Below are 25920 nucleotides of genomic sequence, written 5' to 3' on the forward strand. Positions count from 1 at the left end.
TGAATTTCTATGTGTTTGCCATGGTACTAAGCAGGCTGAGGTCTCTGCTCCTTGTTTAACACCGGTGTTGGACAGTGACAGGGTCATGTTAACTCTCTGGGCCCATATATTCCATCTAAACTAATGGAACAGCGGAGAGAGAATTCTCATTCCTTGGAGGGTTGAAGTGCCCAACCGATCCTATACCTTTTCCTCCCCATTAAACAGGATCAGTCCGTGGTGCTGTCAAGCTAACATTTCATGAGCTCCAGATTATTTTTCATTTAAAAAGTTAGCCTGATGCTTTAAGGATGACCCAGCTGGTGACTGGAATGAGAAGCCTGGGCAATTTCTAGTAGAGGAATGGGGCATGGGACAGATTGGACACCTTGTTATGTTGATTTAAAAAATGGCACTTAATACTAAGCAATTGATTTGTTTTTAGAAACCTACCCACATAGGCGATGCATGGTGGTGGTGAGACATGTGGGTTCGCATGCCTGCCCCAGATTTCTGCCAGGGTAGGAGTCAAGAGGAGTGCGGCTGAGGGGATGTGCCTGGGAAAAGACACTGATACATGTGCTCCTCCTGAGTCCCACTAGGTGGCACCCAGAGCTGGGAAGAGGGATCAGGCTGACAGCAGGCTCAACAGGGGAGGCTGCAGAAAGGAGCTCAAGGCAATGGGGAGGGGGGAAAGCAGCAGGGACCAGCGGCAATGGGGGGGAATACAAGTGCAGTTCCCCTGAATTGTGACAATATTTTATTTCATTTTTTCTAAATGCCCTAGTCCAGCAGAGTACTTAAACGTGCTAAATCCAAGCATTTGAGCAGTTCCATTGATTTCAATGGGACTACTCCCATGCTTACAATTGAGCATATGCTTAAGAGTTTGCTCGACTGGGGCCTTAATGCTGGAATAGAATAAATAATTAAGAACCGGAGAGTCACACTATTAACTTTGTAAAGTTAATAGTAAAAGTGTGTGAGCTGTGAAGCTTTGATCTAAATTCAAGTTCCTAAACTTCAAATACAAACCCAAGCCAGTTCACAAGGGTGTTGGGATTTGGAGTTCTGAACTGGCCCATCATAAAAATAAACCTAAGCTGTGAAGTTGAAATCTGGACCTAGATCTGATCTGCCTCATGTTTCTTTCTGAGTGGTTTGAATTCTATGTCCTAGTTTTGGTCCATCTCTAGTTAAAAGTGAACTGTAAAGAGAAAATTGTAGGCAAGCTCAGAAACATGACTTGAATGTCTCTGTTAACTGGGCTGGGCACAGGAGGCTGGGCACAGGAATCTGTTTTAATTTACTTTCCAAAAATTCTTTCAAACCACTATCCTCCTGCCATGAAATCCGTTTTTACAGGTTTGCTAATGATGACCAATATTCAGCATTCTGTGGTACTACAGATACCAGCACAGACATCATAGCCACCAGTAGGGTTAGCATGAAATTTCTGGTACTTGTGATGCCCAAAAGATGTCTTCTTGTAAATCCAGCAGGGAGAGGGGATTCACATGGAGAGGGAAAATTTTATAGGGTTAAATTAGAACTGATTCTTGACATAATTATTGGGTACAGATATCACAAGAGCTCTAAAAGAGCATATCAACGAATTGGTTTGCAAATCTTTCTTCTTCAAATTGATATAGTACACCAGTGCAATCCAGAGCATCATGTGTAGCTCTCTTTTAGAACAGCCTCCATCTGGTATTACATACTATCATAAAACATGACATCAAAAATAGTTCTAGAAATTAAAACTCCTCGAGTACCTGTCCTGAAACCGCACTGCATGCTACCAGAAACTTTAAATTGTGCACCCCCACTATCAGCAGTTACTAGTCACCGCTGCTTACCCATGTGCTTAAATTACTCCTGGAGGCATTCTGCACCAAAAAAATTAAAAATTCTGCACACAGTATTTTAAAATTCTGCAAATTTTATTTGTCAAAATAACACTACATAATCACACCAGTTTCAATTATTTTGATAATTTATGTCAGCAAGTATGTCTGTCACAATTCAGACACAAACAAAAATGCCCCAGGAGTAGAGAGTTAAAGAAACATGACAACCCAGTTCCCGTTTCTCTGCCCCCTTCCCACCCCCAGAGCCCAGCTGGGGGGGCCAGATGCATGCACCCTTTCACCACCCGATACCTGCACCCTCCTCCCCTAGAGATCCAGAGGGACAAAAGGCTTGATGTTTGGTCCCAGGCTTGCATGGAGTTTCCTGTGCATCGCCCTCTCCTTCCCTCAGGACATACTGGGAACTGTAGCTGCGAGGAACCCTCTAGCTCAGTGATTCTCAAACTTTTGTAAAGGTGACCCCTTTCAAATAGAAAGCCTCTGAGTGCAACCCCCCTTATAAATTAAAAACACTTTTTTATATATTTAACACCATTATAAAGGCTGGATGCAAAGCAGGGTTTGGGGTGGAGACTGACAGCTCGCGATCCCCCCATGTAATAACTTCGCAACCCCCTGAGGGGTCCCGACCCCTAGTTTGAGAACCTCTCTAGCTCCCTCTCCCTCTCCCCAGCAGTGTCTTATGTGCAAACTGGGCTCTGCCAAGTCCAGTGGCCCCTAGCAGCACTGCAGGCCCATTTCTGGGGGGGACGGGAAATTCTGTGCACGTTAATTTTTGCAAAATTCTGCATTGTGCAGTGGCACAGATTTCCCCCAGAAGTATTACATTACATCCAAACCTCTGCTACTGCGTTTGAGTGCTGCAATTTAGCACTGTTATAATTAACAGAGTCACTGTTTCTATGCTAAGCCCTTGGAATGCAAAGAACAATCAGCCCAAGAGCAGTAGAAGTGTTTGACTTTTTTTAGAAGATAGGTTAGTGTCTGAATACTGCATTTAGAGTTTGTTATACTCCCTCTGGTCAGCAAATCTACACGCACCTCAAGGGAGATTCCTGGTACACCTTCCCCAAACTGGAGAGCCAGCTCAGTTGCACTGCTCTGCACTATCAGACAAGAGACCCACATAATCCTTTTGGCTGATTAGAGTGCAGCATTGTGAACTCAATTAAGAGGTCCATCCAGGCCTGCGTGGCTAGGAGGATAATGGTTGCTATGAGGGTGGTAATGATCAACAAGCAGGAAAAAATTGGAATCCTTGGGCGTGCGGGTGGAAATTCACATAAGAAGTATGTTAATCATCTAGAAGGGATAAAGTAGAAACTAGGTTTCTTCTAAACTTCAGCTGTAACCTGCCCCATTGTAGCCAAGTGCTGCAGCACATGGGGAATTTTAAAACAAAGGATTGTTCAAAATCCCTCAGTACAGTAGGCACAGTATGATGGGTTAAAACAATGGAACTTCAGCCTAGGCATTCAAATTCCCACGCTTTAACGTTTTCATAACAGTGTTTTTTTAGAACCACTGCATCTTCCCGACTTTCCTGCATCCACCACACCATTTAGAAGATGTTTGAACAGATATTGAAGTCCCTTCACCTACACCTCAATCCCCAAGAAATAATTGTTCTAAATATTTTAAAGATGCTAACATGAATCAGGGACTCAGAATGAAAATGATAATCCTTTCTCAGACGAAGGGAAGTTGCTGCAATTCCAGCAGCACTAGCAAAAGGTTTTTCTTTGCCATTAAACAAGTGCACAGAAATTCACATCTCTTTTGTAATGCTCATGAATGGCGTTTCAAAATATTTCTCATTCATTTTATATCTTAAGTTTTAACTGAACACAGTGAATTTATTATGAAACTAAATACAGTAAAGTATTTTCACATGTCAAGACAGACCACTATGAACTTTAAAACCTCCCTCTTCTGCTTTATTGACAGGTAAATTGTTCAAAAATGTTTTCACAATTCAATAATTACAAAGACTTAGACTTACATTAAAAAAAGTAAAAACCAGAAAACCCCCAAAGCAGTAGTGTCCAGCTCTAATTGAGCCCCCTTTACCAATAATCTGAGGAAAAAAGAGCAAGTACTGTCAAACACTTAATGTAACAGGATTAAATGTTGACTAGAACACTCAGTTTAAACTAAATATAAGTGCACGTCCTATACAGTGTTTCAGAAAAGAACATTAGCCATTGGTATATTATCATTAGCCCATTTAAACCAAATTTTAAATAAGTGACATCCAACTGTCATAAAATTGGCACAGAAGGCACACTAGTGTGACAATGACAAACTGGATATGCCAGCCACTGAATTAATTACAAGCTTTTAATGAAACATGGTCACAAATCTTTGATTACTAAATGTATAATACATGGAGGCATGAGATTAAATATACACGCAAGACCATCACCACTGCACGTGGGCCATAGCAAAATATACAGGAGTGTGTTGTGCATCTTTCTCCATGATCAATACTTGATTAATAATCATGGGGTCTTCATGCATGTGAGGATACAATTAATGAAAAAGCAGCACCCTCGCTTACACGTCCTTCATGTTCCACTTTGGTTACCAATAAAATAGACTGATGTTTTAGTATGATACAGTCCCTTAGTTCAAGCAGACTTTAAGGGTAGTGTTCCTGCAAGAATGCTTGCGAGCTTAAAAAAAAAAAAAAAAGTAGTGTATTTTACACTGAAAAACCAAGAGAAACTACATCTCAGAGGAGGATAGCAGGAACTAGAAGTAAAATTTGTTTTCACAGCATTATTTACTGATGTCTTAAAAGCCCTGACTAATGATCATGAATGATAAGGACTAAAAAGCAGGGTAAGAGTAAAACATTACTAGTAATAGTCCTATGTACAAGACTAAAAAGTTGGTAGAAAGATAGAAAGACAGTTATGCAGCTGAAATGTAATGGCTAAATGAGTTAAAAGGCCACAAAACTATCACCAACTTTCATTTGACTTCCTGATGATTCTGTTGATGCTGGGAACAACCTATAGCTTCCTATCATTCCCCTAAAGACTTAGGAAACAGTTACAGGAAAAAGGGAAAAGTATATTTATCTGAGGATGTAACTCAACCTGCTTGTATTTCCTATTCAGAGGTCCAAATTCTGTCTAAAAGGATTTCCTGCTAATGAGACATTACATCATTCTATAGAAAAATAAGATTTCTGATACTGTTTAGTAGTAACACTATCAGTACCTCTTCTCTATTTCTTTTTCAGCATAAGAATAAGACTATTTACTGGTGGCCTTTAATCCTACTATGCAATGAAACTGTGATAGCTGTGCAGAAATAAAACGAATGAATCAACCATAACTTAACAGTGAACAATTTTGCATAAAAAGCTTGATCACTATTGTAGTAAAGTATTTTTCTTCATTTCAATATTTTGTATCTACAATCTGGATATATAATTATTCTTGTGCAACACTAGATATTTAGCATCAGTCTTGGCACTAGCATCTGAGACAGCTTTGCCTTACTCTCGAATACTCCACGGAGTAGTGAATGATCGAAGCTGGAATGGTAGGAGCCGTAGTGTTACGCATCACAGGTTGACTGATCCAGTCCATCTAGTGTAAGCTGATTCCTATGTGGAGAATTGGGACTTGGGGGACCGCTTGGATTTGAGCTGTTAGAGGGAGTAGAGTGTTTGGTAGAATCTGAATCAGGCTGTTAAAGAGAAACAAAACGGATTCAATTTCTTATTTAAAATACTTTACACTCAGAAGCTTTCAAAGCACTTTACAAACATAATTAAAGTGCTACATTCATTTTTATATTAATTTACATTACACTCACGAAATGAGGCGGAGGTAGAAGGAATGAGCCAAAGCTAACAGAAGTTAACATGAATATTTCCATTAGTGCCAATAGGCTTTGGATCAGTCTCCTAAGTGACTTACCAATATCAACACAAGTAAGTGGTAAAGTCAGGAAAAGAACTCAGGAGTCCCTATTATTACTTTCCCCTCCTCTAGCCACTACAAAGCTTTTCCTGTTGGAAAACAAAGTTTATTTCTATTCAATGTAATTTAGGATTTTTCAGCAAATTTTTCCCAACTGATTTAAGTGGGCACAAAATAGGATTGGTTTGCACATATCATAAATGAACAATTTCATTCCAATTTTTTATCAACACACTGAAGAACAGAAATTATAAAATAGCTTACATATTGCATAAGCTTTTGGCAAACAATGGCCCTGGCAGCATGAGGAAACCTGTGGGAAGTGTTTTGACTGCATGACAAAATAATCAGAGAGTTGCCAAATAACAGGCTGGAAACCCACTGCAGAAACAACAAGTATTTACAGGAGACTCCTTCCACTCAATAACTCAGTTAAGACAGCTCTCTTCCATGGTCATTTTCCAGACACCCTACTGGTTGTTGGAACTCCGCCTCCAAATCTTGGTCTTCCCTCAGCTGGCCAGTTTCCCACTATTTTGGGGAGCTGTAACCCTTAACAGTACACAAATCTGTGGCTCATGAAAAGTTTCATAGGAAAACTGCTATCATTGCAGTCAGTTACTGCAGAAAAGGGAATTTAAATTTAGCTCATTGACTGAAAGGTGACATCCATGAGGACTGCTGTTCACAAGATTTTGCCACTTCTAGGATATACCACCGATAAGAAGATTATTCTAACAAGATACACAATTGAGTTCATGCTGTGATAAGGCAGCAAGCTATGGGAAAACAATGATATAAAGGTAGTGTTAGATCCTGATTTTGCATGTGTAATAATCTATTATATTGTAAATTAAAATTTCTAGGTAATAACCAATGTAAGATTTAACAAAAAAGTGAAAATTAAATACTTTTTAAAATTGGATATATTCCAGTATATGCATCTACAAGTAACAGCAAACAACTAGAATATGGAATGTGCAGGAGATCTAGGAAGAAGACTGAAATACATAATGAAGTCAACAAGAACTGTAGGTGGTCAGCACCTCTGAAAAATCAAGACGCTTATTTAGATGCCTAAACTTTAGCCACCCAATTAATATTTGTGTTTTGTTTTAGAGCGGCTCACCCAAGGCAACAGGAATCATAGAATCATAGAATATCAGGGTTGGAAGGGACCCCAGAAGGTCATCTAGTCCAACCCCCTGCTCGAAGCAGGACCAATTCCCAGTTAAATCATCCCAGCCAGGGCTTTGTCAAGCCTGACCTTAAAAACCTCTAAGGAAGGAGATTCTACCACCTCTCTAGGTAACGCATTCCAGTGTTTCACCACCCTCCTAGTGAAAAAGTTTTTCCTAATATCCAATCTAAACCTCCCCCATTGCAACTTGAGACCATTACTCCTCGTTCTGTCATCTGCTACCATTGAGAACAGTCTAGAGCCATCCTCTTTGGAACCCCCTTTCAGGTAGTTGAAAGCAGCTATCAAATCCCCCCTCATTCTTCTCTTCTGCAGACTAAACAATCCCAGCTCCCTCAGCCTCTCTTCATAAGTCATGTGCTCTAGACCCCTAATCATTTTTGTTGCCCTTCGCTGGACTCTCTCCAATTTATCCACATCCTTCTTGTAGTGTGGGGCCCAAAACTGGACACAGTACTCCAGATGAGGCCTCACCAGTGTCGAATAGAGGGGAACGATCACGTCCCTCGATCTGCTCGCTATGCCCCTACTTATACATCCCAAAATGCCATTGGCCTTCTTGGCAACAAGGGCACACTGTTGACTCATATCCAGCTTCTCGTCCACTGTCACCCCTAGGTCCTTTTCCACAGAACTGCTGCCTAGCCATTCGGTCCCTAGTCTGTAGCGGTGCATTGGATTCTTCCATCCTAAGTGCAGGACCCTGCACTTATCCTTATTGAACCTCATCAGATTTCTTTTGGCCCAATCCTCCAATTTGTCTAGGTCCTTCTGTATCCTATCCCTCCCCTCCAGCGTATCTACCACTCCTCCCAGTTTAGTATCATCTGCAAATTTGCTGAGAGTGCAATCCACACCATCCTCCAGATCATTTATGAAGATATTGAACAAAACCGGCCCCAGGACCGACCCCTGGGGCACTCCACTTGACACCGGCTGCCAACTAGACATGGAGCCATTGATCACTACCCGTTGAGCCCGACAATCTAGCCAGCTTTCTACCCACCTTATAGTGCATTCATCCAGCCCATACTTCCTTAACTTGCTGACAAGAATACTGTGGGAGACCGTGTCAAAAGCTTTGCTAAAGTCAAGAAACAATACATCCACTGCTTTCCCTTCATCCACAGAACCAGTAATCTCATCATAAAAAGCGATTAGATTAGTCAGGCATGACCTTCCCTTGGTGAATCCATGCTGACTGTTCCTGATCACTTTCCTCTCATGTAAGTGCTTCAGGATTGATTCTTTGAGGACCTGCTCCATGATTTTTCCAGGGACTGAGGTGAGGCTGACTGGCCTGTAGTTCCCAGGATCCTCCTCCTTCCCTTTTTTAAAGATTGGCACTACATTAGCCTTTTTCCAGTCATCCAGGACTTCCCCCGTTCGCCACGAGTTTTCAAAGATAATGGCCAAGGGCTCTGCAATCACAGCCGCCAATTCCTTCAGCACTCTCGGATGCAACTCGTCCGGCCCCATGGACTTGTGCACATCCAGCTTTTCTAAATAGTCCCTAACCACCTCTATCTCCACAGAGGGCTGGCCATCTCTTCCCCATTCTGTGATGCCCAGCGCAGCAGTCTGGGAGCTGACCTTGTTAGTGAAAATAGAGGCAAAAAAAGCATTGAGTACATTAGCTTTTTCCACATCCTCTGTCACTAGGTTGCTTCCCTCATTCAGTAAGGGGCCCACACTTTCCTTGGCTTTCTTCTTGTTGCCAACATACCTGAAGAAACCCTTCTTGTTACTCTTGACATCTCTTGCTAGCTGCAGCTCCAGGTGCGATTTGGCCCTCCTGATATCTTTCCTACATGCCCGAGCAATATTTTTATACTCTTCCCTGGTCATATGTCCAACCTTCCACTTCTTGTAAGCTTCTTTTTTATGTTTAAGATCCGCTAGGATTTCACCATTAAGCCAAGCTGGTCGCCTGCCATATTTACTATTCTTTCGACTCATCGGGATGGTTTCTCCCTGTAACCTCAACAGGGATTCCTTGAAATACAGCCAGCTCTCCTGGACTCCCTTCCCCTTCATGTTAGTCCCCCAGGGGATCCTGGCCATCTGTTCCCTGAGGGAGTCGAAGTCTGCTTTCCTGAAGTCTAGGGTCCGTATCCTGCTGCTTACCTTTCTTCCCTGCGTCAGGATCCTGAACTCAACCAACTCATGGTCACTGCCTCCCAGATTCCCATCCACTTTTGCTTCCCCCACTAATTCTACCCGGTTTGTGAGCAGCAGGTCAAGAAAAGCGCCCCCCCTAGTTGGCTCCCCTAGCACTTGCGCCAGGAAATTGTCCCCTATGCTTTCCAAAAACTTCCTGGATTGTCTATGCACCGCTGTATTGCTCTCCCAGCAGGTATCAGGAAAATTAAAGTCACCCATGAGAATCAGGGCATGCGATCTAGTAGCTTCCGTGAGTTGCCGGAAGAAAGCCTCATCCACCTCATCCCCCTGGTCCGGTGGTCTATAGCAGACTCCCACCACTACATCACTCTTGTTGCACACACTTCTAAACTTAATCCAGAGACACTCAGGTTTTTCCACAGTTTCGTACCGGAGCTCTGAGCAGTCATACTGCTCCCTTACATACAGTGCTACTCCCCCACCTTTTCTGCCAGGAGTCAGAGGGAGAGTTGGAATTAGAACTCAGGGCCAAGATCTTCAAAACTGACTGGTGATCTTGGGTGCACAACTTGAAACATCTTGAAGAGGCCTGATTTCAGAAAGCAGTGAGCACCTGAACTCTGAAAATCAAGTCTTTAAAAGATTTCTTAAATTGGACACCCAAAATCACTAGTCACTTTCAAAGATCTTGGCCCAGTCCCAGTCACATTTCCTAATATTTCACTTGCACAGGTCACATGAAAGTACCTGTACAAAGCTTGTAAAAAAACTGCACTGATGACAATACAGGTGAAAAATCCTATTTCACTAGCCTGGTGAAAGACACTTGATTTTCATGCAGTTTTATACTCCTGTGATGACAGGAAGTATCCACTTGCAATCTCTTTCACCTGCAGATAAAAACTGGCACATACTGCAAGACCTGCAAAAGAAATGGCATTACATATTTCAGTGAGTCAATGTATCACTTGTTTAAAAGGTTCTTGGCAACAGTCCCCCTGAACCAGTGTGGAAAACTGTTTAGTGTGGATGAGACCAATTGGTTTCAGCACTGTTAATGTGACTGAGTGGCTTCAGGAACACTTCAGCGATGGGTCAGCTTCTGACTGTAGACAAGACTTAACCATAGCCACTAGCACATCCTTGAAGCTTACTGTCAGAAACATCCCTTCAGTCCTCATAGCTGATACTGGCTTCACTAATTTGCCATTAGAGGCCTTGTGTGCTAGGAAGGCTCTTTGCAGAGGAAATGCAGAATGCAATCTTTATCAAAATGTTTCCTCAGTCACCATTTAATAAAAACTACGTTACCTCTTTGTCGAACTCCTGGTCAGTGTCGGACATACTTCTCAGAGGCACGGCTACTCCCAAATCACCGCCACCTGCAGAACAAAGGCATTTTATACCTCATGTTGAAACAATCTAAGCTTTAAGTTAGAACAGACCTGCTTGTTTTCAGTCTTACTTGATGAGGGCCATGAAATGTAGGTTTTGCTTCTCTGCTGCTGCCGTGAGAGGTTGGCTGTGGAGGGACATGCTTTTTCATCTTGGGAGGAAGGTAAGACACTCTGCAACACAAACCAAACATATCCTTAGTCAGGATCTTTCCAATTAAAGCTCCTCTCTCATGAAAATTCTAGCATAATTCAACACCCATGCGCTTGGAACCATTACACGGAATGGTTTGTAGAAACAAAAACTCAATGCTCCTACTTGATTGCATCCATACAGTATCAGAAATACACCCCTTTCAAACACCCTCAACGAAACACAAGGAAAGGACTGAGCCGCAAAGCAGCCAGCAGAAATTCCTTCCACCTGCTGGAGACAGGAGCCGGTGGAACTTGGCAGGCAGCAAACCCTTTACAGAGGGGCAGTGACATCACCAATTGCTGTTTTCCTGTCTCCTCCCGCTGGAAGGAAGCATATATTACCTTGCCTGGGCTAGCAGAGATGAATGAGAGAGGAAAGGTGGGAATTTCAAAACGGAAGGTATAAAAGATAAAGATGCATCTTCACATCTCATTCTCTTACCTTTGTTTTATTTTAGCCGTTGACATCACAGTACATTTGTTAAATCCAAGTACAAAAATAAAGCTGTGAACACTGACTTAGAAGCATGTTAGTAATTATCTTCCAACTGTGTTAGTTTTTGCTCTAGTATTGGCAAAGCGCCACAGCACACCATTCTAGTTCCTAAAGGTTTATAGCTACTCCTACCCTTGCCAAGGAGGCAGAGGAGGGACAGGAAGAGGAAGAAAGCAGAGGGGAGCCTTGCAATGAGGAATGGCCATTCTGGAGAAAGATTTCTGCAGAGATAGGACTCATGTGATAGACGTGCTCAAAGCTTGTTGGAGGGGATATCAGAGCAGAGTGACGAGAGGATGAGGGGGAAGGAAATTCATTCTGTTATTTTAACAAAACAAACAAGGAAGAGGAAGGGGGAAAGACTGATTATTTACAAAATACTATCAAACTCTTGGCAGTGATATTTCTTTCTTTCTTTCAGCTTTCCATTTTAAAGCCAGCTAACACTTCCTTGTATAAGACTGAGAAGCACTATGCATTGTAGGAGCACACATTTCTTGAAATCATAGCTTGAAAGTGTCTAACAGCTCTGAAAGATTTTAAAATATAATGCTGAAACCTTATACAGTCCATCTGCATAGGTTTTCAGTGCAAAACTGAACACATATGTATCCCTCCCCGTTATATTTATTTTACCAGTGGAAGATCCATGAGAACTTGCATTCCATCTCCTGGTCCCATATGAGCCACATGGTTGAAATTTGTTGGATTAGAAATCATTTTTGATCTTAGTTCAGGGTCTCTCAGCATCTCTCTGAAAGAGCAACACTTCATGATTAATATTGTTTCACATTCATAACCATTCCACTTCAATATGTACAAGCTGCTATGTACAGATATTAAACCCTTACCGTCTTTGTTGTAATCTCTCTTCCTCAGGAACCTTGAAGACAAATCTTCTTTTACTTCTGGTTCGAAGCATTTGCTTTTTGCTGTTATCAGAAGTTTCTGGCACACTGAGGACAGCTCCTACTGTAACAACACATAATGCAATTACACATACACACCTTCAAATAGTAGAATTTATTTTCCAAAGCATGTTGACTCTGTAAAGCACGCACTGCATGTTTGAAAGAAACTGGATTCTTACAGTCTTAAAAATTTTGTCTTGCTCACGAGTTTGTGATTGTTTCAAGCTGACTGGTCATCCCATCCTAATGTCATTACACCACTCCTGCCCTCCCTCAAGAAGACTAACCTGAAAACTTGTTCTTGAAATATATAAGCCGTGGGGGTTCACAATTAAGGAGATTCAGTGTGCCCTCCACATTTAATGGTCTGATCTGTTTTGGAGATAAAGGGGGGGAAAATTAACCCAGCTGCAGTGTACATTGTGAAGGAGCCTCCATTCCAAATCAGAGTTAATTAAATCGTGCAACAGAAGTGAACTACTTACCCTTCGTAGGCCAATTGTCTGAACCCATTCCATAGTGTTAACATCAAAGACATCAACGCCATATTCACTATACACTGTAACATAGGAAGGATTGCAACCTGGTACAGACAAAAACCAAAAGTCAAGGAGTGTTCAACAAGTTTGGAGTTAGCACACATTTGAGCATTGCTTTAACAGTGTTATATTTTTCAGCTATGTATGTTTAAGAGGAGATTAAAATATCCAGTTTTTAAAGCCATCTCTTAACACGTATCCCTGTCAAGTTCATGTTATTTTGGTGGAAATAGAGTTTTGCTGTGGCAAACAGCCACCAACCTGCAAATCTTATTATTATTAATTTTTGATACATTTACTACTTTTGACTTCAGATCTTGGTTTAATACTCTCAAGATGCTGTGTACAGTCTGGATAGTAAGTGTCAGGAATGTAAATGAGTTATTCTATAGGAAATGAACTGCACTTAACATCCTGTTTAAGGCTACCATGTCTAAGGAAGCAGCTTAGTGCATTTTGAAAGTGATGCACTGTCTATAACTCTACAGTAAGCACATGCAATGGAGTATTACTTGTGAGGTAAGTCATCAAGTTATGCTGCACAGCTTAATGTTCATTTCCTTCCTCCCTCTATTGGAATGGTTTACCTTTGGGTTTACATGTGCACGTTGCTCTACCCAGGTTAATGGAACATACTTCAAGAGCTTCAAACCTTGCCACTTGCTTTCTCTCTTTTTGAATCCTCTACATTAGGTGTGTCAAAGAACTTTATTTTAGCTCAGAAAAAAGAAAAAAAGCAATGATCAGGACATCTTAGCACCAACACGCCTGGGCCTGCTCCTGACAGAAGTTCCTCAGAAAGAACAGCCATTATAGATCACGTAGTATTTAGGAGAGAAAAAAAGATGTACTCAGCTGGCAGGATTGCCTCAATAAATTGCAGAGGGTAAAAACCCTAACAGGGACACAGAATTCAACGTGAGAGTAAATTCCTGCAAGGCAGTGATGTGTGCTCTTGTAGCTAAAAACTTGTTTTCTCTCAAAGGAAGCCTGGTATCATGGTATCATAAGCTAGCTATCATGAATCATGTCTTCAGAAGAAACCTCTTCCAGAAATGACTTATTCAGACAGACACCTGCTCCACTCAAATTAGTGTCTTCATGTCCCCAGCAATGACCTTTGGAAGATAAACATACTCCACCACAAGACATAATTTCTCTAGTAAACAATCCCTTAGGATTGAGTACATTGCTAAGGGAGAAAGTTATCCCATCATGAGATCATAAAACCAGAAAAGGTTCTAACAGGAAGGGATAGAAAGTCTTCACCGGTAACACATCAGGACTAAGGCAAGGGGAGTAGGCTGGTGAAAGTAACCAGGTTTCTTTAGGCAATCAAGCTTATGGTCTCTTCCCACAACAATCTGTGTCAATGCCAAACTGAAAATTGAATGTGCAAAAATCATTCTAAAAATGTTTATAATACTAAAAGTAAACAAAAAGAAAAGGAGTACTTGTCACAAGTACTCCTCTTCTTTTTGCGAATACAGACTAACACGGCTGTTACTCTGAAACCTAAAAGTAAACAAAAACCCTCCAACAAACCAGTGCATCTGGTTTGTTGAACCAGAGTTTTAAAGTAAATTTGCTGATGACATCCCATTCCTATGCCCTTTTCCAAACTGTTATATACAGAACGACGTCAGTAAGGCAAGCAAATAATTTCTATTCAGAATTAAAATAAAACAAACTATTAAGGTCTTGCAGTTTGAGGAATTTTACTATCAGCTGTAGCAGCTAGTGAACCGACTGGTTTAATTCATTATTTAAACAATGGCTTTTTTTGGTCTACAATCATTTGGCACATATAGTCATTGCTATTGAAACTCCAAATAATTTTAGGGCTTACTATAAGCAATCAATGGAATAATGCTTAAAAAAAGATTTCTAAGTCACTATATGTAGTTCACCAACTCACTTGTGCCTCTTTCAAACCAACAGACCTCAAAATTACAGCTGGTTGGAAAACATAATACAATTTTGCATATTTTTGTAAACTTCCTTTGGTTTCAGAAACAATTGATACAAGTTTTCTTACCAGCTCTGCCAAAAAGCAATATTTTTCCTGAACCGTGTCACCTTCTGTGTTAGTAGCTGAAAACTCTGATCTACAACTTTTGATAGGTACTGGATTTGAAATGCTATAGAAAGTGGCCTGAAGACAAAAGTACTTTTAAACCCATTGGCGGAGCAAAAAAGATTTTAGTAAAGAATTTTACAGTTTATGTGGTCTTTTGCTATCCTACATCCAGGTTACTCTCTTAGTTAATCAGACATGAACGTATTTAAAAGAAAGCGTCATCTTGCTTTATATTTTCGTTAATTTTCTGTCTCCTGTGACTAGTAAAAACGGCTTTCCTACAGTATCCAGGAGTTTTCCACAAAATGGTCCTTATGTGGAAGAATTACTATGCTGTTAACTCATCAAAACTTAAAGCTGTAAGAAATTGAAAGACAAACCAAAGCAAAATAGAATACATGCTGATTATTTTTAGACAAGTAAAGCAGCAACAGGGATATGGCAACAGAAAAACATATACATACTACAGGCAACAGGAGTTGCAGGCCACATTAGTTCCTGCATGCGTGACCTTCGACCTTGTGAATCGACGTACACTCCCATATGGCTGAAGCAAAGCAGGTATTCCTCATTACTGAGCTCCACAGCACAAAGGGCATCAAAAGACTGCTGTGAGAGGAACATAAGCGAGGGGTCATTAGGATTTACCAGGTTTATAGATTGTCCATCTCCCTGGATGTTCAACAGAGAGAACCCAGACTGGTAGCCAACACAAAGCTTGTCCTTGAACACTGCCATCCACTGTACATTTCCTGGAGCCTGAATTTCAGTGAATTTTTTATGGAAAGGTTTAGTTCTGTGAATTTCATAACAAAGAACCTGTCGTTTGACTGCCACAAACAAACAAGTCAAAGAGCTTTTCTTCAGTGTTCCAGTTATAATCAACTGGCAGCCTTTAGTTTCTGGAAGTTTCATGTCGAAGTTGCTTTCTGATCCATCCAGCGAGGCCCATGGATACAGGTGAACATGATGGTTCCTGCCACAGATGAGGATAATAATTTTCTCTTTGGGAGCAAGCTCAATCTGGTACACCTTCTTACAGTCAGCAACTCGGACTATCACTGCAATGATAACAAAAGCCACCATCAGTAAATGACAGCAGTATGTGTAAGCCTGGAAGTATTACACAGTAACGTACACATCAAAAATTTAGACTTATGCACACATCCACTAGAAAGGGACACCAGGCCCTGGCTCCAGGCTCTCCTTGCCAATTCTTAAACATACAACCAAGAAATAAACCACTCCAATAGTGCCTCCCACTTTTCAACCATGAAGTCGCATAGCTCCAGCAACCCTCAGCAGCAAAAAACACAGGTAAGATCTTTAAGATCTCCCTCCAGAGTTTTCACATTCCCTCACAGGTAGAGGAAAACAAACATGCCTTGTGAGAGACTGTATGAATGCCAGTTAATGACTCCACCCCCAGAGAAAAAACATTTACACCATTAATAAGTAAAGGAGAGAGATGGGAAAGGGGGGGGGGGAGGGAGAAAGACAAACAATTTTTTCTTTAAATGCCAAAGACAGGAAAACTCAAAGTACTGTGATATTAGACAACAGTTCTTTGACTGAAGTGCAGAAATGGGATGGTAGAGAGAACTAAAGAATATAAGAGAGTGATAAATAAGCATCTGCATAATAGTGACTGGCTCTAGCAAAGCATTCAGTATTTCATGAGGTTTGAATAGACAAGACCAAGCAATTATGAAATATGGAACATTAATATATTAACATTTCATAGTAATGTACATGTTATCTTACAAAACTTTAATCAACATCAGAGTTTTACTTTATTACTAGTGAAAACATTTAAGTAAATAATATTTAGAAATAATAAATACTGGTTAAAATAAAAAATAAAAATCCTCCTTTGGTGCTTGTACAGTGATTTGTAAAGTAGTCTGGCAAGGTATCCGGTTCTACAAATACCCCCCCACAAAAAACCCCTAGAATTTTGGACCACATGAAATTAAAAATCCTTGTAGATTTTGCTCCACTGGCACAGAAACACAATATATTTGCAGAAATGTTCTACGAGGTAAGTAGTAATTGCTCCGTTAACCATGTCTTGCCACAAACAAAATATAACTTTTGCTTGTTGTCCAAGCCTAGCAGTCAGATTTTAAGTTTAATGTACATGTAAGCGGTTTACAGGGATCTTGGTTAGAGCCATTAGATATAACCAGATTGCTAGAGGGATTTAAGAACTTCACTTACTGTATGATATTAACATTGGTGACCTACTTCTTGACACTGTAATTAAAGTACTATAAAAGGAGGTAATTAAAGATCTGTCCCTCAGGGAGTTTCAGGACACTACTCTGGCACACCCAGTGTTTACATTTTTCAAAACTATTGAAGTGTGCCCCTATTATATCTTTTAAATCTGCATAACTGCATATAACGGTCTCCAACACCACTTAATTCCTCCACAGCCTTTAGGCAACGGGCTTTGAATGGGTGGTTAGCTACTACGGTGAGATGAGATAGAAAAAGACCTACCATATAGTTCAGGCTGTAAGATCTTAATGGGCAAAAAAAGCCAGATGTAATATCACCTATCTTTCTGGTAGGAAAGTATCAGTCTTGTACCAGTTGTTTATAATGCCAGAGAAAACAAAAGGGCCTAAAAAATTACTTAGGGTGTTGTGGAAGATGGAAAAATGCAAGTGGCAGTAAATTAACTTTTAGCATGTATCCCTCCCCAGAAGGATAATTTGTCTAACACATATAATTCAATTTATTAACTAATCTGTTCTGAGCATAGACATCACTTGCAATACTTTACAGCATAATGAGGTGAATATAACACTGCCATGATTCTATCTTGCCACTGAACTATTTGTGCTTTGCAGTTTTATGGAAAAGGGGGCAGATATTAGGATTACTTACCACTGAGAAGTCAACATGTTCATGTCCATTAGTAACCCTCTCAGTTCACTTGCCTTCCCTGCTGGACTAAGGTACACTTTCCCCCCATGTTTGGTTTGTCTCTGGAAAATCAGGTTGCAGGGAAAAACACCTCCACTTCCTTAATATATGAGCTGTGATGGCTGGCAATTAAGGGCTAAACCCCAACACTGCCTGAAGTAAGGCTATGCAGGATCTCACTGAAGGGCTAAGTAGCAGTCTTCTTTCCACTATGTTGTCTGGGGCCTACTGTGTACGTGTGCTGCTGGCCCTGGCGACCAGTACTCAAGGAAAGGTCAGAAACAGCTGTGGCCAAATCCACGCACTGCTACCAATGTCAGAGGAAAGTGGAGGACAGCCCTTAGAATGAGAAGAGGGAGGAGTGGCAGAGAGAGGCTCTGAGTAGGAAGCTGTAGGGGAACCTCAGTGCAGGGAAGGAGAGGCAGATAAGAACAGTAGGCAAGGAGAGGTCCGCTACCTACAGATTCAACACTCTTTTTGACTGTCAGCTACCAGCATAGACTGGAATGGCAGCAGCAATCAAGTTTCTTTTATTGTGAGGCAGAAAAAAAATGGAAGAAAATGCAAAGGGCATGAATAATAGAAAGCCTCGCAAAGCTAACAACAGTATTCAACATGCTAGCAAAAATATAAACAGCACCATCCTAACATCCTATTATATTCCAGTCTAAGTTATGACTGTGCATGTTGGAACAAATCAGTCTCCAGGTTAACTTATTGAAGTTACCAGTTTTCTCTCTCAACTCATTCTAAATAAACCATGTATTTTTCTTCAATAAGTGCCTGGCTATTTATTGCACAAAAACTAGTGCTGTGCGCTTTGAATCCTGGAGCTTCAGTGAGGTTTGTGTCACCCAGTGAGTTGGCTCCTTAATTTTAGGCAGTCAGCTAAGTGTAATGGTAATGACCCAATTAGTGTTTATACGTCACATTCAAATGGCCATCTTTTGTCAGTTAACTGCATGCTGGTATAAGCGATACATGAAGGGCTATTATGTAATCTATATTAAAACAGCCCTAAAATTTATGGAGACCATTATTCATTATGCAATTGCTGTATACACTGAGATCTAACTTACCATCACGGGTCACCTCTATCACATACAGTCCTTCTTCTGAACCAATTGCTATTCTATCTCGATCTAAATGAGAGAGAGAGAGAAAGGAAAAAACAGAGCTATGAATCCAATTATGTATCAAGTTAACTTTAAAACTAGGCTTGTTCTCTTTGAAACACATTAGAAAATGTTTAAAACCCAGTAGTTGAAATAGCCTTGCAGAAAATAATTTTAAAATAGTTTTGTGTGATGTAAGTTTGTACTTTATTTTAGATAAAGAACACAATGTGTTAACTATTTTGCTCAAGAAAATAAGCAAAACAATAAGTACAACCAAATGGTTTAGGGCTTTTCTTTAACCACACTTTTTTTTCTAGTGAAATCAAAATTATATAAGTACTTCTTGCTGCACATAGAGTTAGTATTTTGAAGGGAAAATTAAGATTAGCATCTTAAAAAATGTTTCACACCATCAAACTTCTCTGGGAAGACGATTCAGCTGAGAAATTTATTTAAGGTATCAGCACATTCAAAATTGTAGTTCACCTTAAAGTTATAGCAGTGCACACAGTTAAATGTAAGGTTAAAGTGGACATACCTACAATAGCAGCAGCTAAACTTGTTTTAATAAGAGGCAGTGTACTGTCATAGGCTTCTTGTGTAATATGTACAACTTGGTTTTTAAGTTTGTTTTTGTGCAGGATAGATTGCAACCCTTCCAGGATTCCAACCCATTTTCTCTTTTCATTCTCATTTTCTGTCAAGATCAGTAGTGAACAGGTCTTTGAAGGGAAGCCTAAGAGAGAAGCTGTCACCTTAACAGCCAGAGAAAACAAAATTAACACCTATGCGACAAACACATGCTCTCTATATAGCAGGGGTAGCCAAACTGTGGCTCTTTTACAGTTAAAGTTTGGCTGACAGAGCCCCCCTCCCCATTCTCTGCCTACCAGACTGGGGGTGGGAGCTCAGGGCTTCCGTCCTGCGGCAGGGTGGTGGTGGTAGGGGCTTCTGCCAGAGATGACTGGCGCCTGCTGAGTGTGTGTGGGGGGGGAGGGGAGAGGGGGGCACAATTTAAAGGTCCCCCCTGCCCAACAGCCTCACCCTTCCTCTTACCCTCACCGGTCTCTACCAGCAGCTCCTAGGTGTTAGCTCCGAGGCAGTGGCAAACAGCTGCGAGTTGCAGGGAGCGGCTGCTGCTTTAGCTCTGTGGGGAGAAGCAGCCGCAGAAGCAGCTGCTCTCCATACAGCTCTCAGCTGTTTGCCACTGTGTCTCCCCACAAGCAACTCGCGGGCTCCAGCAGCCGCCATGCAGTGCGGGGGCCAACCACACCATGTGACCGAGCAGAGCCAGCAAACCCTGGGAAAAATCAGGGGGACGGAGGGCGAAACGTGACCCCTCCTCATGCCTGCAAAGGCTGAAGCCCTGAGCCCTGGCAGGCGCACCCCAACTCTCGAACTTCTGAAGATTGTCGTAGGTGACTTGGAGGATCACTAAGTTTGGCCACCCCTGATACTGTACAAAAACAGGACTTTACTTATAAGAGTTCTCAAAGTATCAGCTTCAGGATGTATTTTAAATGGTATATAACATAGTATGCATCTTAAATGTACATTGAGCACCATCGTACTTACTTTTTAAAAACAACGCAGTCTACAGTGATAATATTCAGGGCTTTCACACATTTAGTTAATGAATTTTGATCCACAGATATGAACAACAACAAAATTTACATTCTATTCCCCAAATGATCTATTTTAAGGCACGCTAGTAATGGAAACTTCTCTATCCTTTACTGGAATCACAGTAGCATACAATAATTCTTCCTGAAACACAAACCTTTAATTCTCAATTGATTTCTATAGAAAATGAAACCTTTTTGTATGTTGAGAAAGATGCATTTAAATTGCTACAAACTGTACTGAACTTCCACAGTTTTGTTGCTTACTAGTATATTTACAATATATTTAACTGGACAGAAGGAAGAAGTAACTCATTTCATAGAATCATAGAATATCAGGGTTGGAAGGGACAGGAGGTCATCTAGTCCAACCCCCTGCTCAAAGCAGGACCAATCCCCAATCTTTGCCCCAGATCCCTAAATGGCCCCCTCAAGGATTGAACTCACAACCCTGGGTTTAGCAGGCCAATGCTCAAACCACTGAGGTATCCCTCCCCCCATTTCTGGATGAAAAGTTACGGGAACCCACTCTGCAGCCCGGACATCTATACTGCAATTCTATAGCACCGCAGCTTGAGCCCTGTGAGCCCACGTCAGCTGACATGGGCCAGCTCTTTGTGTTTTATTGCAGTGTAGACATAACCTGAGGGGCGTGGCCAGGCCCTCTGTATTGTTGGCAGAAATGACCACACAGACTCAAATTTGTGTGGTTCCGAAATCATGCCCAAATTAGAACCTGGGTTAGAGATTTGTTTTCCTTTTGAGAATTTTCAGCCACTAGTTATCCAAAGTTTCCCCAAAAAACCCGCTATCCTGCAATTGCAAAGATGCTACTAATTGCTTTGCTTGTCAGGATCGTAAGTTGTCTTTCATCCACTACAATGGATGCCACAGACGTGGCAGAAAAAGAGGGTATTTACCAGTAACTTGAGGTTCTTAGACATATGCAGTCCCTATTTGTATTCCAAACATGGGTGTGCATGCATGCTACATGCCTGAGTCCGGAGTGTTTCTTAGCAGTGTTCATTGACCTGCATGTGTGCAGTGCATCCCCTCGTGCTCACAGCTGAGGGTATAGAAAGCAGTTTGGGTTGATGCCTCTCCAGTCTCCCTCTTACCATTGTGCAGTCCAGTCCACAGCAGAGGGGATAGAGGGCGGGTAGTGGAATACAAATAGGGACCACACATCTCAAATAACCTCCAGTTACTGGTAAGCAATCTCCTCTCCTTCTTCGAGTGATGGCCCCTATATGTATTCCACATGTGGGTGATTTGCGAGCAATGATCAGTGTGGAGGTGGGTGCAAGGATGTGACAGGAAGTGCAGTCTGCAGTACGGCTTGACTCACATCCGCTCTGTAGCTACTGCTTGTGAGATGGTGTAGTGGGTTGTGAACATGTGGACAGAGCGCCAGGTTGCTCCATGACAGATGTTTTGGCATGAGATGTTCGCAAGGCAGGCCAACGTGGCTGCTTGTGCTTGCATAGAGTGCGCTGTGACTATCAGGTGGGGTACGCTGGATTGTGTGTTGCATTCACAGATGCACCCAGAGACCCATCTGGAGATTCATTGGGAGGAGAGGGCTTGGCCCTTGGATCGTTTGGCGATGGTCACAAATAGCTTCAGTGATGCGTCAAATAAGCGAGTCCTGTGGAGGTAGAATGCCAGTGCATGGTGGACATCGAGGAAGTGCAGGACCCTGTCCATGTGGGAAGCATGTGGTCTGGGGCGGAAAAGAGGTAAGTGGATGCACTGATTTAGGTGGAACTCCGACCCTACCTTTGGGAGGAATTTAGCATGTAGTCATAAGGACGCTTTGTCCTTGTGGAATACAGTGTGAGTGTGTGTGTGGCGGGGGAGAGTCTGCCATCATGGCTGTCAGTCATGACTTTGGAAGGATCGGTCCACCAATTGAGGGAGGCCAGCGCACTCTAGGGAACTATGACCCTGACCTGCATATAGTCCATGTTGGGTCTGTAGACAGAGAGGAGCCACATCTGGAGGCAACGCATGTGCAGATGTGTGCGCGGTGTTATGTAGGCGCAGGCTGCCATATGGCCAAGGAGAGACAGACAATGGCAGACCGCTTGCGATAATGGTTGTCAGTGTTGCAAATCGGCCTGCCAGAAGAAAGGCCCTTGCCATGCTGGAGTTGAGTCGTACTCCAATAAAGTGGACCATCTGTGTAGGTATCAATACTGATTTTTCCTCATTGATGCAAATACCTAGAGATGCCAGAAGAATGTAAAGGGTGAGGATGACGGGGGTGACTTCTTATTGCGATAACACCACAAGGAGCCAGACATCTAGGCAGGAATATATCGAGTAGCCAAGGCGGTGCATTTGGACAGCCACCAGGGCAAAGACCTTTGTGAACACTTGCAGAGCCATTGCTATGCTGACAGGGAGGACCTGGAATTGATAGTGATGGTGCCCTATCAGAAAATGGAGAAACTTGCAGCGGGCTGGGACAATGTCCACGTGGAAGCAGGCATCCTTCATGTTGAGAGCCGCGAACCAGGCTCCCTAGGGGAAGGATGGGATAATCAATGCCAGAGTCACCATACAGAATTTGAACTTTCTGATATAGGGGTTTAGCACCTTAAGATTGAGAATGTGGTGGCACCTTCGTCCACTCTTCAGGATGAGGAAGTATGGGGAGTAGAAGCCTCGTCCTGTGTAGTGAGGTGGGATATGCTCGATGGCTCCCTTGAGGAGGACAGCATTTGCTTCTTGTTGGAGAATGCGTTGATGGAAAGGATTCCAAGGGGGGAATAATTGGGGGGGGGAGAGGGGATCAGATGCGGCAGGAATGAGAGAAATTCTATGCAGTATCCATGGTGGATAATCTCCAGTACCCAACTGTCTGTGGTGATCTTGCCCCAATTGTGGGCAAATAGGTCAAGATGGCTCCCAAAGACGGTATGGGGTGCCGCAAGTGGCATGGGGGGAGGTTCGTGGGTCTCGACTGCCACATCAAAACTGAGGTCTTGGTTGCTGTTGGGAGAGGGTCAAGGAGGTGATGGTGGCAGAGGTGGGGAAGCATGGTCGTTGAGAGCAGCGCAACCTACGTGGGGCCTCCTGCTGGCGTTGGTAGTAGGCCGAGCAGGGAGTGTGCGGGCACATATGGAATGACTGCCTCTGCTGTCTGTGTTGTGGGGTTGGTGTATGTATCCTGAAGGTCTGCAACGTGGCCCTGGAGTCCTTTCACAAGTGAAGGGATCTGTCCGTCTTGCTGTGGAAAAATCTTGTTCTTGTCAAAGATGAGGTCCTTGATCGTATTTTGGACCTTCCTGGGGAAGCCAGATGACTGGAGCCATGAGTCCTGGTGCAGGATGACCCCGGTTGGGAGAAAGTGAGAGGACGTGTCAGTCTCATCCACAGCCCCCCGGAGGCCCACCCTGGCGACCAGGTGCTCCTCGTCTACCTGCACCTGAATCTGCTGCTATTGGTCCAGTGGCAGCTTGCCCCTGAACTCTGCAGGTCTAGTGTAGTTATTACAATCATACTTGGCTAGCTGAGCCTGACCATTCACGATCTGGAACTGTATTGCTGCCGAGGAATATACTTTCCTCCCCAGCGGGTCCATGCACTTTGCTGCCCTATCCAGAGGGGTCGACTTCTGCGGGTGCTGGCGTGCCCATTCTGCTACTGCTTGGACAAGAGAGCTGGGGGGCGGATGAGAAAAAAGACAATCTCCCCCCACAGAGGTATGAAATACTTCCTCTCTACCTGCAGGCAGCACAGGAAGCAGGGGCGTACCACACTGCTTACACTGGTTGGAGGATGGCCTCGTTAATAGGCAGAGCTACCTTGAAGGCCCCTGAGGTTGAAGAATGTCCAGGAACTTATGTTGCTGGTCCTGAACCTCCTCCAAGGGAATCCCCAGCTCTGCTGCTACCCTCTGGAGCAAGTCCTGGTATTGGTGGTGGTTGTCCGGTGGAGAGAGGGTGGGGGAATAAGTACCTCATCCTGCTAAGAGGAAGTGGCTGTGGGGGCTGGCGGAATTGATAATACCGGTTCAATGTCTGCCTCTTCCTCAGACACTGACAGTGCTGGTGTGGGAATGGGAGAGGCGCGATAGGACGCCTGGGAGGGTGCATGGTGTTGACAGTATGGGTCTCAGGGTGCGAGTATGACCAAGGGGAAGGGTCCTGTGGATGCTGTGGGCCCCACGGGTAGCGGACGCTCACTGCTGGATAGTAAGCCGGGGAGCAAGGCGGTCAGGGATGCAAGTCCGAACTGTGGCATGACATCAGGGAGAACCAGGGTTCTGGCTCCAAAAACTCCTCAAACTCTGAAGACTATTCTGGCAACCGGGCAACTGGTGGTATGGGAGGACTAAGGTGTGGCAATGGGACGGGCCTGTCTGGCAACAACAGAAAAGGCTTGTCTTCCGAAGCGGGGACATCCCAGGTGAGCAGGGGTCCACATAGGAGTGGAGACAGTGGGTATGAAAGAAATCAGCTCCACTGCCAACAAGAGAGGCGACAAGCATCTGGGAGTTCTCGGTGTGCCTGTGGAGATGCGAGAGGGACCTGACGGCGTCTGTGGTGCCAGCTTGTCCAGGAGGTGTGGGGGTACCGGCAGGATGGGCAGCGTGGGCTGATGAGCATTCCAAACACACAGGTACCAGGTTACTGTCAGATCCTGTTTGTGCCAAGCTTTACCCTCCACAGGGGGAAGCTTGAGTGCTGGTCCGGTCGGATCCGTGTGCGACATCTTACCTGACCTGGCCCGGCTCAGGGAGGAAACGCTGCACTTGGAAGCAGTCTGCAGTAGGGATCTGTTCTTGTGCCTGTGAGAGTGTTTTTTACTCTCATGTCAGGACTTGTCCTTGGTCTCCAGTACTGACAGATCTGGAGCATGTGAGGTGCTCAGAGGGGAGCCTACCACTGGTGCTGGCTGCTGTACAGGGGGGTCCAACAGACTCAGATCCAAGTGTGCACCCGGTTGCATAGTTTCCTCCATTAAGAACGTACGGAGGTGGAGCTCCCACGTTTCCTCGGTTCAGGATGGCAAAGACTTGCAAATGGAGCAGCGAGCTGCGATATGAGCCTCACTGAGGTAGTAAAGGCACCTCTGGTGCTCGTCGCTCATGAAAAATGAGTGCAGGCAGGAGACACAGTTTTTAAATCTCCAAATCCAGGGCATAGTCCCCAGAGGGTGGGGATGTTCCCCAAATGGGGAAAGAACTTACTAACTCAACTATCTATAACTATATACAACTATTTACAACAAACGAACAACAAAAACTAAGTGCGAAGGAACAGCAGTTCCAGCTCAGGCCATGCAGCCGTCAGAGAGAACTGGAGAGGCACCGGCCTGCACTGCCGTTGGCTATGAGCACAAGGGGATGCACTATGCATGGGCAGGTCAATGGACATTGCTAAGGAACACTTTTGGACTCAGATGCATGGTGCATATACACATCCATCTGTGGAATACATATAGGGACCATCACTCAAAGAAGAATCCAAAGCACAGGATGTGGTGATAAGTATCTTTTTCAATG

General features: G+C 43.2%; 1 protein-coding gene across 7 annotated transcripts in view; it reads right to left on the reverse strand.

Annotated features, from left to right (window-relative positions):
- Nucleotides 1-1995: 1995 nt before the first annotated feature.
- The window catches only part of CDC42BPB (CDC42 binding protein kinase beta), a 140660-nt gene continuing 116735 nt past the window's right edge, over nucleotides 1996-25920 (reverse strand). For 3 of the 7 annotated variants that reach the window (XM_074956280.1, XM_074956275.1, XM_074956278.1), the window contains 10 exons: nucleotides 19322-19538; nucleotides 18745-18807; nucleotides 15196-15792; nucleotides 12598-12695; nucleotides 12400-12484; nucleotides 12053-12173; nucleotides 11838-11955; nucleotides 10579-10681; nucleotides 10425-10495; nucleotides 1997-5552 (listed from right to left, as the gene is read on the reverse strand). In XM_074956280.1, the coding sequence (XP_074812381.1) occupies nucleotides 5421-5552; nucleotides 10425-10495; nucleotides 10579-10681; nucleotides 11838-11955; nucleotides 12053-12173; nucleotides 12400-12484; nucleotides 12598-12695; nucleotides 15196-15792; nucleotides 18745-18807; nucleotides 19322-19538 (1605 nt within the window). In that variant the 3' untranslated portion in view covers nucleotides 1997-5420. Of the gene's footprint in view, nucleotides 5553-10424; nucleotides 10496-10578; nucleotides 10682-11837; nucleotides 11956-12052; nucleotides 12174-12399; nucleotides 12485-12597; nucleotides 12696-15195; nucleotides 15793-18744; nucleotides 18808-19321; nucleotides 19539-25920 lie in introns of all 7 variants that reach the window. The other 4 variants (XM_074956282.1, XM_074956279.1, XM_074956277.1 and 1 more) reach the window with 3 other exon arrangements.

The sequence above is a fragment of the Natator depressus genome, chromosome 6 (assembly GCF_965152275.1).
Source record: "Natator depressus isolate rNatDep1 chromosome 6, rNatDep2.hap1, whole genome shotgun sequence".
NCBI lineage: Eukaryota > Metazoa > Chordata > Testudines > Cheloniidae > Natator > Natator depressus.